Source organism: Meles meles, chromosome 2 (genome assembly GCF_922984935.1).
Source record: "Meles meles chromosome 2, mMelMel3.1 paternal haplotype, whole genome shotgun sequence".
Lineage (NCBI taxonomy): Eukaryota > Metazoa > Chordata > Mammalia > Carnivora > Mustelidae > Meles > Meles meles.
This window is the reverse complement of record NC_060067.1, coordinates 68,336,987-68,354,597: the sequence shown is the minus strand read 5'-3', so window position 1 is coordinate 68,354,597 and position 17,611 is coordinate 68,336,987. Positions and strand designations below refer to the sequence as shown.

At 52.4% G+C, this 17,611-nt stretch overlaps 1 protein-coding gene across 1 annotated transcript in view; it reads right to left on the bottom strand.

Annotated features, from left to right (window-relative positions):
- The window catches only part of TNIP2 (TNFAIP3 interacting protein 2), a 44,014-nt gene extending 34,823 nt beyond the window's left edge, over positions 1-9,191 (bottom strand). The window contains exon 1 of the mRNA XM_045992265.1: positions 8,764-9,191. Within this exon, the coding sequence (XP_045848221.1) occupies positions 8,764-9,042 (279 nt within the window). The 5' untranslated portion in view covers positions 9,043-9,191. The remainder of the gene's footprint in view (positions 1-8,763) is intronic.
- Between the last annotated feature and the right edge of the window lie 8,420 nt (positions 9,192-17,611).

Here is a 17,611-nt window from a genome sequence, read left to right as displayed (position 1 = left end):
GATCATGACCTGAACCAAAGGCAGACGCTTAAATGACTAAGCCACATAGGCACCCGTTCTTAATTTTCTCAAGAACATATCTTTTTGCTAGCTTACTTCAAGAATACAGCATATAATAAATGTAACATACAAAGTATGTGTTAATCTATTGTTTATGTCATTGGTAAGGCTTCCCATTCTCAGCAAACTATCAGTAGTTAAGTTTTCTGGAGAGTGAGGAGTTATACATGGATTTTCAAGTGCACAGGGGGACGGCACCCATAACCCCCATGTTGTTCAAGGGTTAACTGTACTTTACCACCCCAGCAGAAGGAAGAAATGTTTTCTCCTCACCCCATAACAGCCCAGCCCATAACAGACTGTCACAACTCAGCCAGTGAAAAGTCACTACACTTCGATTCCCAGTTTACGGCAATGGACTGTCTATAAGAGGCCTCCCAGCTCCCCCTTTCCTCCAAAGAAGAGCATTCTTTGTTCTCTGGACTTGCCTATGGTTTTGCTATAGGTTGCACGGGCTGCAAATCTCTCCTATCCGGAATAAACCCACTTTTGCTGGTAAAATAAATGACGGTTTTATTTTTAAATTTAACATTACTCAAAATGATCTACAGATTCAGTACAATCCCTATCAAAATCTGGTGGGGTTTTTTTGCAGAAATAGAAAAATTCATCCTAAAATTCATACAGAATCTCAAGAGACCCCAAATACCCAAAACAATCGTAGAAGAAGAAAAAAGAACAAAGCAAGACTCATGCTACCTGAATTCAAAACTGACTACAAAGCTACAGTAACCAAAAGAGTATAGTACTGACATAAAGACAGACATTTACACAAAGGGAACAGAATAATGAGCCCAGAGGGTCATGATCCCAGAGTCCTGGGATCGAGCCCCCCATCAGACTCCCTGCTCAGTGGGAAGTCTGCTTCTTCCTCTGCCTGCCCCAGCTTCTGCTTGTGCACTCTCTCTCTAATAAAATATTTTTTTAAAAAAAGAATAATGGTCCCAGAAAGAATCCCTTGCATATATGGTCAAATGGTTGTTGATAAGGTTGCTAAGACCATTCAATGGGAAAAGGATAATTTTTTCAACAAATGCTACAGCAAAAACTGGACATCCACATGCAGAAGAATAAAGGTGGACTCTTTATCAAACACCACATACAACAATTAACTCAAAATGGATCAAAGACTTAAATATAAGACCTAAAACTATAAAACTCTTATAGATAACATAGGCAAAAGCTTCCCAATACTGAATTTGGCAATAATTTCTTAGATATGATACCAGCACACAGGAAGCAAAAGAATTTCTCTGTAGCATGTGATTTTTTTAAAGATTTTATTCATTTACTTGACAGAGAGAAAGAGAGCACAAGCAGGGGGAATGGCGGGGGTAGAAGAACCAGGCTCCCCAGAGAGTAGGCAGAGGCCAATGTAGGACTCGATCCCAGGACCCTGGGATCATGACCTGAGCCGAAGGCAGTCACGTAACCAACTGAGCCACCCAGGCGCCCAGCATGTGATGTTGTCTTAGCATTTCACCCACAGTAGAACTCCTCTCCACACTGGAGTCAGTCCTCTCAAGCCCTGCCACCTTATCAACTAAGGTCATGCAATGTTCTAAGTCCTTGTCAGATTTCAACCATCTCCACACCATCGTCACCGGGAGCAGACTCCAGCTCAAGAAATCACCTTCCTTGCTCCTCCACGGAAGCATTTCCTCACCCGTACAAGTGCTATCCTGCGAGTGCAGCAGGTCGCTCACCTCTCCAGGCTCCACTTCTGGTTCTCTGGCTGTTTCCACCACATCTGTACAGTGACTTCCTCCACTCAGTCTTGAAGCCCTCAACATCTTCACCAGGACCGGAGCTCACTTCTTCCAAACTCCTGTTACTCCTGACATTGAGCCATGGGAACATTTTCTTAACGGCGTCTGGCATGGTGAATCCTTTCCAGAAGATTCTCAATGTATCCCACTCAGATCGAGTGGAGGAATCACCATCTATGGCATCTACCGCCTTGCGAAACGTGTCTCTTAAATGATAAGACTTCAAAGTCAAAATTACTCCTTGCTCCGTGGGCTGCAGAACGGATATTGTGTTCACAGGCAGGGAAACAGCACTCATCTCGCCATACATCACCAGAGCTCTTGGGTGACCGGGTACAACATCAACGAGCAGTCATCTTTTGAAAGGAACCTTTTTTTCTGAGCTGTAGGTCTCAACAGTGGGCTTGAGACGTTTGGTAAACCTCGCTGTGAACAGATACGCTGCCATCCAGGCTGTGTCGTTCCGTGGGTAGAGCACGGGCACAGGAGGGGTAGCACAATTCTTAAGGGTCCTAAGAATTTCCAGAATAGTAAAGGAGCACCGGCTTCAGCTGAAAGTCACCAGCTGTATTAGCCCCTAACGGGGAGCCAGCCTGTCCCTTGAACCTCTGAAGCCAGGCGCTGACTTGTCCTCCGGCAAGGACAGTCCGAGATGGCATCTTCTCCCCAAATAAGGCTGTTGTGTCTACACAGAGAATCTGCTGTTTAGGAGTCACCTCCACGGGCGATCTGAGCTGGATCTCCGGCAGAACCCACTGCAGCTTCTCCGTCAGCACATGCTGCTCCCCCAGCCCCTCTGTGTCTCCTTAAACCTCACGAACCCACTCTGCTAGCTGCAGACTTTTCTTCTGCGGCTTCCTCACCTCCCTCAGCCTTCCTGGACTTGAGAGTCAGGGCCTTGCTCTGGATTGGGCTTTGGCTTAAGGGAATACTGGGGCAGGTCTGATCTCCTATCCAGACCACCCAAATTTTCTCCCTATCAGCAATGAGGCCATTTGGCTTTCTTATCATTCATGTGGTCCCTGGAGTAGTGCTCTTAACTTCCTTCGAGAACTTTTCCTTGGCATTTGCAACATGGCCAATTTGCAACATGGCCGCCTGGCACAAGAGGCCTACCTTTCGGCCGATCTCGGCTTCAGACATCCCTTCCTCACTAAGCTTAATCATTTCTAGCTTTTCATTTCAAGTGAGTTATGTGTGACTCTTTTCACTTGAGCACTTAGAGGCCATTACAGGGTCATTATTTGGCCTAACTGCCATATTGTTGTGTCTCAGGGAACAGAGAAGGGAGAGTAATGGGGGAATGGCAGGTCAGGGCAACGGTCATAAAACACACATACTGATTAAGTTTGCTTTCTCTTATGGGCACAGTTCATGGTGCCCTAAAACAAGTACAATAGTAACACCAAAGATCACTGATCACACATCACACAACGAACATAATAATAATGAAAATTTTTGAAATAGCACAGGAAGTACCAAACTATGACATGAAGTGAGACATGAAGTGAGACATGAAGTGAGCAAATGCTATTAGAAAAATGGTGCCAGTAGACTTACTTGATGCAGAGTTGTTAAAAGCTTTCCTTCTTTCTTTCTTTTTTCTTTTAAATAATCTCTACACCCAGTGCAGGGCCCAAACCCACAACCCCGAATTCAAGAGTCACGTGCTCTACCTACTGAGCCACACAGGTGCCACGTACTGAGCCAGGCAGGTGCCCTGTCCAAGTTCCAATTTATAAAAAACACAAGATCTGGCAAGTGTAGCAAAATGAGGTATGCCTGAAGAGTATTCCTAAAACTCAGTAACAAAATAATCAATTTAAAAAGGGGCAAAGAGGGGCACCTGGGTGGCTCAGTGGGTTAAGCCACTGCCTTCGGCTCAGGTCATGATCTCAGGGTCCTGGGATCGAGTCCCACATCAGGCTCTCTGCTCAGCGGCAAGCCTGCCCCCCCCCCCGCCTGCCTCTCTATCTACTTGTGGTCTCTGTCAAATAAATAAATAAAATCTTTAAAAAAAAAAGGGGGGGGGCAAAGAACTTGACATTTCTTCAAAGAAGATAAACACATGAAAGAATGGTCCACATCACTAATCATTGGGAAACTGCAAATCAAAACTACAATCATTTTGTATTAAATCACCACAAACCCATCAGGATGGCTGCTATGAAAACAACAACACAGAAAATAACTAATGCTGGGGAGAACATGGAGAAACTGCAACCCTGTGCACTGCTGGTGGGAATGTAAAATGGTGCAGCCGCTGTGGAAAACCAGTGTGGTGGTTCCTCAAAAAACGACACCAAATTACCCTATGACCTAGCAATTCTACTTCTGGCACATAACCAAAAGAACTGAAAGCAGGGTCTCAAAGATACATTTGGATTCACATATTCCTAGAGGCACTGTTATTTGTCACAGCTGAAATATGAAAGCAACCCAAGTGTCTATCAACAGATGAACAGATAAGCCAAATGTGGTATATACATACAATGGAATATCATTCAGCCTGAAAAAGAAGAAAATTCTGGCACATGATACAACAAGGATAAACCTGTAGGACGTTAGGCTAAGTGAAATAAGTCAGTCACAAAGGGATAAAGACTGTATGATTCCACTTCTGTTAGGTCTCTAGAGTAGTCAAATCATGGAGACAGACGGAAGAATGGTATCTGCCAAGGATGGAGGTTGGGGGGCAGAAAGGTGGGGAGTTACTGCTTAATAGGTATAGTGTTTCAGTTTTACAAGATCAAAAAAGGTATGGAAATAGATGGTTAAAAACAAAACACACAGCTAAAACAGCCTATAGTAAAGGGTGTATGCTGTTCTACTCGTTAGAAAGCATGGCAGAACAGGGAAAGAAAAGCCGGGAGAAGCAGCTGGTATGTCAAGACCAAGCAGGGCCCGTGAGGCTAGTACCCTGGGGGGTGATGAGATCGGATAGAGCAGTTAAGGGCCACATAGTGAATTAACACCATTATCCCAGAAAGTCTTAATTGGAGGAGATTTGTAAAGCTACCCATATAGGCCTCATGTTACAAGCGAGGTAAGGTCTCGAGTCTTACTGTGGTGGCAAAAAGAACCAGAATTCTTGAGACTGACCTGGCCCCATCACATGCTAGTGACAGCTCAACCACAGACGCAGAGGTCACCTGGAAGTCTCTGCACACCTGAGGACACAGCCTCAGCTCCTCTCGGGGAGCCCCCAGTCTCTACCAACCCAGTGTTGCTACTCCTAACAGGCTTGCTGACATGACCATTATGGAGACCAAGCTATTGATCAATTCTTCTCATTGTTTTCACTCTGCACAGTGTGAAATCTCTCCATTCCTCCACGGTTCTGTGATAGACCCAGACAGATGGAGGAGTACGCCACAAACACGTAACTGCATAAGATACTGTATTATTAAAATGCCTCTTAAATAATTAAAAATCCTACAACAAAACCTGTATGTCAGGGGTAAAGGACCATACCATATAGATCTAGGACCATAGGTCTGCTTGTCTGGCTCCTGCATCTAAAATGAGGCAGATGAGAAAATCCTTGCAATGTGATATGAAGATGTACAGACAGCAAAAACTTGCTGTGTGTGAAGGAAAAACAGGGAGGAGGCATGCCAAGAAATGAACACTAGTTATCCCCGGACTGGGATTATGGTGGCTGTTATTTTATTCTTTATTCTTTCCTCTGTTTTTCAGATATTCAAAATAACTTTTATAGTAAAATAAAAGGGGGGGCAGAGGGATGCATGTCTCTTTTTCACTCTAAAATCCGGCTGCAGGGCCAAGCCTAGAAATGAAAATTGTCTTGTGCAGCTCCTCTCTTTGCAGACCTAGTTTCTTTCCTGGGACAACCCAGATAATAGCTATGGCCCAAACAGAGCACTAGAGTGCACCCAATGTGTATGGCACTTCAAATAGCTGTTACAGATAGTACTATTACTCATGCACCTGTCTAGGCGTTCATGGTACTTCACAAAGACAGATGTAACATCAATGACAGGACGGGGAGGAGGGAAAGTGAGACTAAAGTGAGTTATCCGACATTCACAGGCACAGCAGCGCGGTCATCGCTCCCAGCACAAGAGAGCTGTTACTATTGAAAGACTCATTTATGACTGGAGCTGAAAGTCACCTCAGAACATAACCGGGGTCCACATGGCCCAGAACCCAGTATTAACACATACACACCAGGAGCCTATGCTCGTGTACTACACACACACAACACCCCAGAACCCAATGTCTACACACACAACACAGAACTGAACATATACACCCATATACACAGAACCATCCACGTTCACACACAATCCCATCAGAACACAACACTCATACCCAGTAAGGGGGCAGACCTCTTAGAACTCAAATACATACCCTTCAGGATTCCAGACAGGCAGATACCCCTCAGACCCAACGCAGACACATCCCCCTCACAACCAACATGGACAGACATACCTTACACCTAATAACAGCACACAGACACTTTAGAAGACAAACGTGGGGGCGCCTGGGTGGCTCAGTGGGTTAGAGCCTCTGCCTTTGGCTCAGGTCATGATTCCAGGGTCCTGGGATGGAGCCCTGAATCGGGCTGTCTGCTCAGAAGGGAGCCTGCTTCCCTTCCTCTCTCTCTGCCTGCCTCTCTGCCTACCTGTGATCTCTATCAAATAAATAAATAAAATCTTAAAAAAAAAAAAGAAGATGACAACAAACGTGCACACATGCTTCCAGAATCTACCATAGGCACACAAACTTTCCTTCTGAACCAACATGGGAGCTCCTCCTCAAAACCTAATCACAAAACTTCACAACCAACAACACTCACCCCTCATCCTGAAACAGAAACAGCCTCAGAACCAACAAAGACACACAACCCTCAGACCCAACACAGGCATACAGACCACTCAGAACTCAACAGAGCGCACACATCAACTCAAAGCGGAAACACACCAACACACACCCTCCTTCCCAATGAACACCTACTCATACCCCTCCATATACAACTTGGGCACAAAAAACCCTCAAAAACCAACAAGAGTGCATATATCCCTCAGACACAACATAGGCACACAGACCTCAAACCTTACATGGGCAAACACACATCTCTGAACACAAAACAGGGACACGCATCCCTTAGACCCAACACAAGAGCACAAAGACCCCTCAAAACTAACAGGAACACACCCCCCTCAGAAAAAAACATGAATATACAACCACTGGACCCAACACAAGAATACACACCCCTTAGAACCAACAGAGACACACAATCCTCTGACCCAGATGGGCACACACACTTGTCAGAAGCCAACACTAGCAAACACACCCCACAGACCCAGATGGGCACAGACACCCTCGATCCCACCACAGAAACACTATTCAGAACCAACACAGACACGGTCCTCTCAGACCCAAAATGGGCACACACACCCCTCAAACACGGGAGCACAACATCTGAAACCAACATGCACACACACACCTCAGACCTAAAATGGACACACACACCACCGAGAAGCCACTGAGGTGCACATGCCCCTCAGAACCCAACACAAATACAACCCTGTAGAACCTATGCAGGCACACAGTCCTCAGACTCAACATGCGCACATACACACCTCACAACCCACCGTGAGCACACAAGAGCAGACTCCCCAGAATCTAACTCCAAGGCACACCCCTTAGAACCTAAAATAGGTACATTACCTCTCAAATCAACAAAGACACACCGCTGTAGAACCAAGACGGGCACACAACCCTTAGACCTAACACAGGCACACACACTCCTCAGAACCAACAGACACACGACACTCTTACCCAGCTTGGGAACACATCCTTCCAAACCTAAAACAGGCACACACACCTCAAACCCAGGATGAGAGCACACCCCTCAAAATTAACACACACATACCCCCTCAGATCCAAAATGGAGACAGACAGTGCTTCAGTGGAACCCAGCCCTCAGACCCAATACGGAAGTACACCCTTAAGAACCAACACAAACACATACCTCCTCAGACCCAACACCGAAGCGCACAGCCCCTCTCAGAACCCAGTAAGGGCATCATATGCCTCAAACCCAACATGGCAACATACACACCTTCAGACCCACAAGGACCCACAACCCTCAACATAAGCATACACAGCCTTTGACCCAACGCAGGATACCGTGCTCAGAATCTACCACACTAACACACCCTCAGAAGCAACACCAACACGAACCTTCAGACCAAAACAGGCACACACAACCCCTCAGAACCAGGGTCTCACAACCGTTAAACCTGACACAATTTCAGATAGAAATGGACACCCAGTCCTTAACACGACGTGGAGCGCACCCCTCAGAACGTAACACAGACACGCAATCCTCACAACCAACCGGGACCAACGCCTACATCCAGAACCTTCACCACCAACGGGGCACAAACTCCTCTCGGATCCAGAACCCGCACAAACCGCAGAAGCAGCGCGGACATCCGCCCCCGCGAAGCCAGCAGCAGGAGGCGTTCCCCCAACCCGCCCGGGTCGCGAAGCCAGCAGGAGCAGAGGGGCCCTGCACGCCGCGCGACCTCGCCAGCCCCCGGCACCCCCTCCTCTGGAAAAGAGCCTCCCCTCCGCCCGGTGGCCTCGCGGGTCGGCGGTTCTCTGTTGTTCCCGAGTCGGCCAGTCCGCGCTGAGGAAATGCCTGGCAGTGGTGTTTCTAAGGCGAACAGCGCCGACGCGCGCCCTCGGAACCGACAGGCGAGCATAACACCCCACACGCGCGCAGACGCCCCCCGGACCTCGGAAGCAGCCTCCCACCGTCCTCACACCCCACACCGGAGCCCAGCTAGAAACCGCTCGGAGTCCGGCGCCGCGCAAACCCTCAGCCCCGGTGTGGGCTCACCCGCTCCGAACCCGCTGCGGGCAGAGCCAGGGCGGCTCTCGCCCCCCGGGGACGCACCTGGCGCAGCGCCGCTTCGTCCGCGCCGCCCTCCGGTTGCCGGAGCTGCTCCCGGAAGCGCGCCACCTGCTCCAGCAGCGCGTCCACGAGCGAGGGCGCCGCGTCCCCCTCGAGCGCCGCAAGGCGGGCGCGCAGGCGCTCAATGAGGGCGTCCCGGGCGGCTAACTGGTCCTCCAGGCGCCTCAGCCGCTGCCCGGCCTCGTGGTACAGGCCGCAGAGCGCCGCCGCCGCGCGCGCAGCCCCCTCCTGCCCGCGGGACCCGGCGCCCCCTGAGGACATGGCCGCGAGCCTCGACCCGCGGCTGCGCTGACACCGCCAACTTCCGCGCCCGGTCTGGGCGGGCCGCGAACCTTCCCGGAACTTTTCCCGGCGCGCCCCGCCCACGACAACCAGCGTGGCCCCTGACCCGCGGAAAGGCCGTCCCAGACCCTTCGACAGCCCGGCCCAGCTCACCGCAACTGGCCAGGCCCCGCCCCTCCGCCGTGAGCCCGGCCTCCCCCATCCCCGCGACTCTCCTGGCCCCGCCCCCCGCTGACTGCCTGGCCCCGCCTACGGCGACTGGCCTGGCCCCGCCCCTCCGCCTTGTGCCAGGCCTCCTTCACAGCGACTCTCCTGGCCCCGCCCCACCCCCCGGCAGCCCGGCCTCTCTCAAGGCGACCCGCCCGGCCCCGCCCACGGAGACGCTCCTGGCCCCGCCTCCCGCTGGCAGCCCGGCCCCGCCTCCCGCTGGCAGCCCGGCCCCGCCCCCCGCTGGCAGCCCGGCCCCGCCCACGGCGACCAGCCTGCTCCCTGACGCGCGGAAAGGCCGCCCCAGGCCCTTGGACAGTCCGGCCTCGCCCCAGGCCCCAGTCTTGTGGCCCCGAGGTCCTGGAGTGGCCGCCTTGTCCCAGCAGCCCCTCCCCCTTCCCGCCCACCCCCTACTCTCACCCCTGGCCCCGGCGTCGAGTTCTTAGGGAGACTGCCAGGAGGAGGAGGAAAGGCGGGGAGAGAAAGGGGGAGGGAAACCCGCCCCTGATGCAGCTGCTGATGGGAGGGAAAGAAGGGGTGAAGGCGACCTCAGGTGCTGGACCTGTGCGTGGGTCCACATCCCGGCGTTGCAGGCCAGATTGGCCACAAGGAGCGACAGGAACAAGGCAACGTTACAAGGTTCTACGACTGAGCGCAGGGCGATGTCCTACCCGCCCCCTCAGCTGCAGGACAGTGACCCAGAGCAAGGCGCCCCCCACACACACACACAACGTTCCCCTCTCTAAGGTATTCTTAGAGCAGAAAGCAGGAGGAAGCTGCCCGGGCCTACCCTCACTTCTCCATCCTTTTCCTTCCTCCAACTTCCCAGACCGACTCCCAGTGTTTTTCTGGCTGCAGGCTTTCCTTTTCACAGTCTGAGCTCCACCCCCCTCCCCCCTCAATGACGCCCACGCACACCTGAGCTGTTTCAAAACTTCCCTCCCTCTCCACCGCTCCCTCCCTTTCGGCCTCTACGTTCTTCCGCCCTGTCCCCATCTGGTTTTCCCCTTTATGTGTCCACTGCCGAGCTTGGGCTGCGCCCAGGGAAAACACTGGCAGGCTTGTAAATCGGACCCGAGTATGAGCAAAGCCAGCTCACACTTCCTCCTCTGCGCAGGGAAGGTCAGAGCCAGTACACTCCCTACCGTGTGGGTGTTGCGGGGACTACAAGGTGAGGTGTAAATGCACACTCCCCGTGGCTATGGCTGTGGAGGCCACATTCTGCTTGGCTGAGGCAGGGTGGACACAAAGGAGGGGCTCCAGCTATTAGGGGTGGATGAGTCCTCATTTTATTGCTATAGGTATAACTTGGGGCAGGTCACTCAATTGCCCTTGATCCTGGTTCTCAGCTGTGAAATGGGCATTCCAGTCTCTCATCCAACACTCTCAGGGTCACATGTATTTTGGAAATCAGAATCTTTGGATTTTATGTAGGGACATATTATTGGGGTAGCCAGCCTGGGGGAAGAATCCCTCCACCCCCAGCTCCTGGGATCCAGCTCTAGTGATTTCAGGCCCTGATACCATGGTACCCAATAGGACATCACAGAAAGGATAGAATGTAATTTCTACAGCAAAGTGGAAAGGCATTGTGGCTACTGCCTTGCTCTCTCTTGAATCACCAGCTCTGGGGGAAGCCACCCGCCATATCGCCATATCGCCATATCGTGAGGACATCAAGAAGCCCTGTGGAGATATGTGGGTGGGGAGGGACTAAAGCTTCATGCCAATAGCCAGCATCAACTTTCCCATGGTAGTCAGTGAGCTTCCTTGGAACTGCACCCTTCAGCCCAGTCAAGCCCTTAGGTGATGCAGCCCCAGCCAACATCTTACCTATGACCTCATGGGACACCCAAGTCACTACCACTCAGAGAACCTGCTTCTGAACCCCTGACCCACAGAAGCTGTACCGAGTCAATGTTTATTTTGTTAAGTTGCCCACTAAGGTGTGCGTACTTGGTTACACAGAAGTAGAAAACCAACATGTAGTGTCTTGTGGTGTACCTCCTGAGGCATGGGACGGCACCCCGAAACCAGATCCATTAATATTTCTCCAAAGACAAGACTATTCAGACTGAGATAAAGAAAGATGATCAAAAGTCTTACAGCTTTCAAGTCAGATTTCTCACCAACTTTAAGAAAAACATTTTGCATTTCCAAGCTTTTGGGATTTCAGAATTCTGGATGAGGGATGGCAGTCTTCCCATAACAGGTGTCTTACAGGGTGTTTTGAGGATTCTTAGGTTAACACCCTTCATAGCATTGTTAACAACATGCCAGCGCCTTCAATTGAAATCCAGGCGCTAAGTCAGGCACTGGGGATTCACGGGCAAACACTGTTGGTGGAGGCAAACCTCTTTCAGGGAGGAAGGAAGGAAGGAGCAAAGAAAGTAAGGCAACTTTGTACAGGAAAGAGAGGGGATGTGTAGGGAAATAAATAAGGAGCAGAGAAGGAGAAACAGGAGAGCAGCCAGATGGAGGGGAGTTTCAGGGACAACCCAAGGCACAGAAGGGAGTGAGCCCCCAGCAGAGGGAAATGTGCCTGGGGAGAGTTACAAAGACACACCGGTCAGGTCAGAGTGGGGCCAGATCAGCCTCTGGCTGCAGCTGCTCCAAGAAGGACCATGAGGAGGGACTGGGAGCATGTCCACGAGCCAAGCACACCCACTAGACAGTGGCTGCTCAGGCTGGCTGCTCATGGGGCTTAAGCCACTTGCCACCTCACATTTGCACATACCTGCTGTCATGTCCTCCCCTCCTCCCCAAACCCAAGCCCTTTCCTTCCCAATGTGTTTGTAATGCAATGTTCCTGCTGGGAGGAAGGTGAGTATCTCAGACAGCTCTGGCTTCCCTACAAAATCCCCCCCCCCCCCCGGGGGGAGGTGATCTTAAAAGGCAGGCTTTATTTCTCCCACTTCTGGAAGTTTTAATTCCAGGGGCCAGCCAGTCTGGTTCCTCCTGGGCTGGCACAGATCCCCTCATCCCCATGAGTCCTCATGCGGCCTTTCCTCTGTGTACACACATCCCTGCTGTCTCTCTTTCTCTTCTTAGAAGGACACCAAGTCCTATTGGATCGGGGCTCTGCCCTAAGGACCTCATTTAACCTTAATCACTTCCTTAAAGGCCATGTCTCCAAATACGGTCACTTTCAGGCTGTAGGGCTTCGACACATGAGTTTTGGGGGGGACACAATTGTCTATAACTGTGGGGAACTACTGAGTAGCACGAAGTGATTTTCTACTCTTTTGGAAGGTGCCCCACACACGAAGGAAAGTTCCCTCTGCCTTTGGAAGAGGGAAGAGGTGAGAACACAGAGACGGACCGGGGACAGGGAGTGGCCATAAAGATCCTGGACTGTGAGCCCATCACAGCCCCTGGGAAGGCTGTTTGGTCCTATCATAGCCACCGTGGCCAGCGGAGGAAGACAGAGGACCCAGACCCTGTGGCTCCGGGTGTCTCCATGCCTTCCCAGCCGCGCTGGAGTGGACATTAAGCTCACATGTGGTACTGTTTCCACCGTGGGCTTTTCTGGGGAGCCCTTACACCTGGTGCACTGGACCAGCAGAAAGAGAGGCAGGTTGAGGAGAGAGTCCTCAGTTCTGGGGGTGAACGCCATCTTACCTTCCCTGCAAATTAGACATGAGCCACAGGAAGAAACAGCCATGGCCAGGAAGAAGCAGCATGACCTTGAGGCACATGGGTGCTACTAAATTCCAGCCTCTCCATGCTCCCACAGCACCCGTTTCCCACCTGTTCTTTTAGAAACGCTCCCTGACCTCCACCCGAGGAGTCTTTCCTTTGTGCTGCCTTCCTCACGTTCTGGCAAAAACCCCAGTAGGGGCGCCTAGGGGCCTTGATCTGTTGAGCGAGTGTCTGACTCCTGATTTTGGCTCAGGTTATAATCTCAGGGTCATGAGACGAGCCCCGATTTGGGCTTTGCTCAAGATTCTTGGGGTGCCTGGATGACTCAGTCATTAAGCAGCTGCTTTCGGCTCAGGTCGTGCTCCTGGGGTCCTGGGATCCAGCCCCACATCGGGCTCCCTGCTTGGTAGGAAGCCTGCTTCTCCCTCTCCCAATCCCCCTGCTTGTGTTCCCTCTCTCGATGTCTCTCTCCCTCTGTCAAATAAGTAAATAAAATCTTAAAAAGGGGGGGGCACCTGGGTGGCTCAGTGGGTTAAAGCCTCTGCCTTCAGCTCAGGTCATGATCCCAGGGTCCTGGGATTGAGCCCCACATCGGGCTCTCTGCTCAGTGGGGAGCCTGCTTCCCTTCCTCTCTCTCTGCCTGCCTCTCTGCCTACTTGTGATCTCTCTCTCTCTCTAATAAATAAAATATTAAAAAAAAATTCTCCCTCTCCCTCTGCCCCATCCCCCCACCCAAACAAACAAACAAAACAAAAACAAAACAAAACAAAAACAAATAAAGCATAAACCCCAATAAAACTTGCCTGTGCTTTTAAATTCTGCATCCAGCCTCATTTTTACCATTGTTGGGACCAGTGTCACCAGAACGAGTAAGTGCTGTCCATAAACACCACTGGGCCGGGACCACAGGGCTGCTGCCTAGGATCTCTGGCCCCTGTCATATGTGCCTTCTACCTTTGCCGATTGTCGTCCATATCCTTCTCTGTCCTAAATCCTAACTGTGATTTTTATACAAACCATGTCCGAGTTCTGTGAGTCTTCTAGGGAGTCCCTGAGCCTGAGCGTGTCTTGGGAACCCTAACGGGGCTCTTCCCAGTGAATGCATATTACCGATCGCTGCCCCCAGCCTCCTACCGCCGCTCGCCATGCCCTTTTGCCAAGTGACTTTGGGTACTTGCACTCAGGTAGGCCAAAACTATGCCCCTGTCACTCGACACTGAATCCGGCCTGTGGGTGTCAGCAGAGGTCATGCAAGAAGAGGTCACGCTTGGGCTGACTCCTCGGCCCCCGTGGGTCCCGAAGAGCAAGTCCTGGGAGCTTCAGATGGGAATGAGACAGTGGAACTAGGCCGAGCCCTACCCAGAGGCTGCAGCCACAGAGGCCTGTGCTCTGTCTGTTTTCATGCACGTTTGCACCCACTCACCGTAGTCCTTTTGCAAACCAGCCATCCTGAAAGCCCCTTAAAAGTACCAAGTGTTGGGTCGCCTGGGTGACTTAGTGGGTTAAAGCCTCTGCCTTTGACCCAGGTCATGATCCCAGAGTCCTGGGATCGAGCCCCACATCAGGCTCTCTGTTCAGCCTCTCTGCGGGCCTCTCTGCCTACTTGTCATCTCTGTCAAATAAATACACAAAGTCTTTGAAAAAAAAAAAATTGTTTTCCCACCTCAGGACTTTGCACCTGCTGTTCCCTCTGCCTGGAATGTTTGTTCCTGCCACTTCTTGTACAAATAACAGCTACCTCGCATGGGGGGACACCTGGATAGCAGGTGAGAGAGCTAAGCTCGGGGAGCTTGGTGGCCCCCGGGAGCTGCCCCCAGCCTGAGCTGGGCAAATGCTTCTCCCTCAAGGTTGCAGATCCCCCCCCCCCCCCACTTCGTGGACTTCTTGGCGAGCACTAGGCTCTCTGTGAAATGATATATTCTCTGCGCAACAAAGTGGCTTCCCCCAGCAGGGGGTTACAGGGTGTCCCCCTGAAAGACATGTCCAAATCCTGACTCCCAGACTGGTGAATGGGACCTTATTTGGGAAAAAAGCCTTTGCAGATGGGATCTAAGAATCTCAAATGAGGGGATCATCCTGGCCTATCCAGGTGGGCCCTAAACCTGATGACAAGTGACCTTATAAAAGACAGAAGGAAGGCACAGACACACACAGAAGAAGGCCGTGTGAAGACAGAGTCACAGAGCAACACACATCAAGGAGGCCAGCAGACACCAGAAGCCGACCCCTCTCGGTCCACACCACCAGCACGGGGACTACCCCCGGTGCTCACCCGGGAGCCCCACCTTGTGGTATGCCATGCTCTCTTGCTTTTTCAGAACCCCTGCTGACATTCACTACATTGCTCCAACCCCAAGGGGGCTAGCCTTCCTCAACCCACAGTTCCCTGTGCACCCCGGATCTCAGGTGCCCTCTGCCAACCTCACAGGGGTGATCCTAAAAGAGGGACCTCAGGCATCAGCTCTACTGGCTTCTTCTGCTGGTTTGTCTTTTTTTATTTTTTATTTGACAGAGAGAGAAAAATCATGAGCAGGCAGAAAGGCAGGCAGAGAGAGAGGGGGAAGCAGAGCCCGACATGGGGCTCGATCCCAGGACCCCAGATAATGACCTGAACCAAAGGCAGAGGCTTAACCCATTGAGGTACCCAGGCGTTCCTGCTGGTTTGTCTTGTACCACTTGCCACGATGAGTGGGGCTTTGCTCATCAGACAGTGGTGGCAGACTGTGGAGCGGGCATCAGACTGTGGGATCAAGGGTGCATGATGGTGCCCCCAGGAGGACGGGGCTCACAGGTGGCCACTGCGGAGGTCATAGAACAGACTGTGCTGGCTCAGCTCCTGGGGGAGGGGTCTTGAGCTCCCCACTGCCCCTCCCAGGCCCAGCTTCCATGCCTCCTTCCATCCCTTCATGGCTCCCCAAGAGGCTCCCAGAGGTCCAGCAGGGAGACTGTCACCAAGGGCAAGTACCAAGGGCAAGCCCGAGGGAGGCTCAGCGGGGGGCAAGAAGGGAGGTTAGAGCCCCCCACCTTTAGACACTCTTCCATGTCCCCTCATGCTCCAGGTGCCTTCTCTGACCCCACCAAGAGCCCAGCTCCAACCTTACTCTTCCTGGCTTCTATTCAGAATGCTCAGGAAAAGACAGGTGGCCTATGACGGGACACCAGAAGGGAGGAGAAGGCAAAGAACCTAGTAGGTGAAGGAAACAGCCAGGGCACAGTCTTGTGGGTGAGTGTTAGGCCTAGCCAAGACCCTCGGAGAAAGCTGGGGCCGCCAGAGTTGGGCAACAGGAGAGGGCAAGAGAGGGACTGGGACAGATGGAGACTCTGATGTGGACACTCGGTGGGCTCCAGTGGGGCCCGGGTCTTCCCCAAAGATCTCAGCATGTCCTGTGCACACAGGGGCCTGCTTGGTCTTCTCCCGGATGTCCTGAGCCCCGCTCCAGGGCAGTGGGACCCTCTCCTCCTCGTCCTGCCAATGCAACTGAAGAGTATGCCCCCAGGAAGCTTGTAGCCACCACCACACTTACTGCCAAGAGGCAGACAAGGGACAGAAAATTCTGGACCATTTATGAGTCTAGGACCTGAGACCAAAGTCAGTGAGGCTGTGTTCAGGTGCTGTAGGACCAGCCTGCCCCACATAGCCTAAACCCCTGGTGGCTTGAGCTGGAGGCCACCCCTCGCTTCTGTCCTGATGACCACTGCTGTCCCCATGGCCCCCAGCTGTCCACGCGGTCATCTCTGACCTATGCCCTGTCTTCCCGTGGGCGTGGGGCTGAGAGCAGTGGGGACTCAGCTTCAGGTAGAGCAGAGCCCCTGAGAGCAGAGGACTGGCCTGCACAGGCCCCTCAGGGTAGGTGCCACCCCACCCCGCAGAAGGCCCTCCTGCGGAGAGACCTGCCACACTGCCCAACGGGCTGAGCAGAGGCACTGTTAGCCCCATCTGGGGGACTGAACCTGAGCCAGCGCCCATAGCCGTTTCTTGACTGATGATCAAAATGCACATCAGGCGGGATTCAAATCTCATTCCTGGTGGGCACAAGGCACTAAGGCAGCTTGCCTCCTGGCCAGAGCTGAGGGACGTCAGATGCCCAGGAAAGCACCCACAACCCCCACCCCTGGGCACCGAGGACATCTAGCTTGGAACTTGGGTGGCCCCCTCCCCCACTCCCTCCTTCACAAGAGGGAGAGGGTGCCCTGGGGCTCAGGATGTCCAGGCTGTATCCTCAGCCTTGCTGGGGCTGGGAGTGGGGTGGGGGGAGTGGCGGCGTCCTTTAAATGAGTATCCACAAGGGGGCAGTGTGGCCCAGTGCTTCCAGGGACCAGCAGCCGGGAGACCAGAACCTCAGGCAGGACCCCAAGTATGTGTGAACCCCAGCCTCACTCTGCACTCGAGCCCTCACAACTGAGCTCTGGGGGCCTGGGGGTCTCATCGTGAGCCAACCGCTGGCTGCTAGGAGCACACAGCCTGCCCCTGCTGGCCCGGAGCCCTCTGTGTGTGACTTACCACACTCGTTCATCCTCCAGTTCCTTGCAGAGACAGGGACACCAGCCTGCTCTCTCATGCAGGCCCCTGTGTGCTAGGGGGAGAATTGAACTTCAGGCCTGTTGGTCCAGAGTGTGGTTACATTGAGAAGCTACCTGAAGGAGGTGTTTGTTCAGACTTTGTTAGGAAATATGCTCTCACACACTGCTTTGTTCCTCT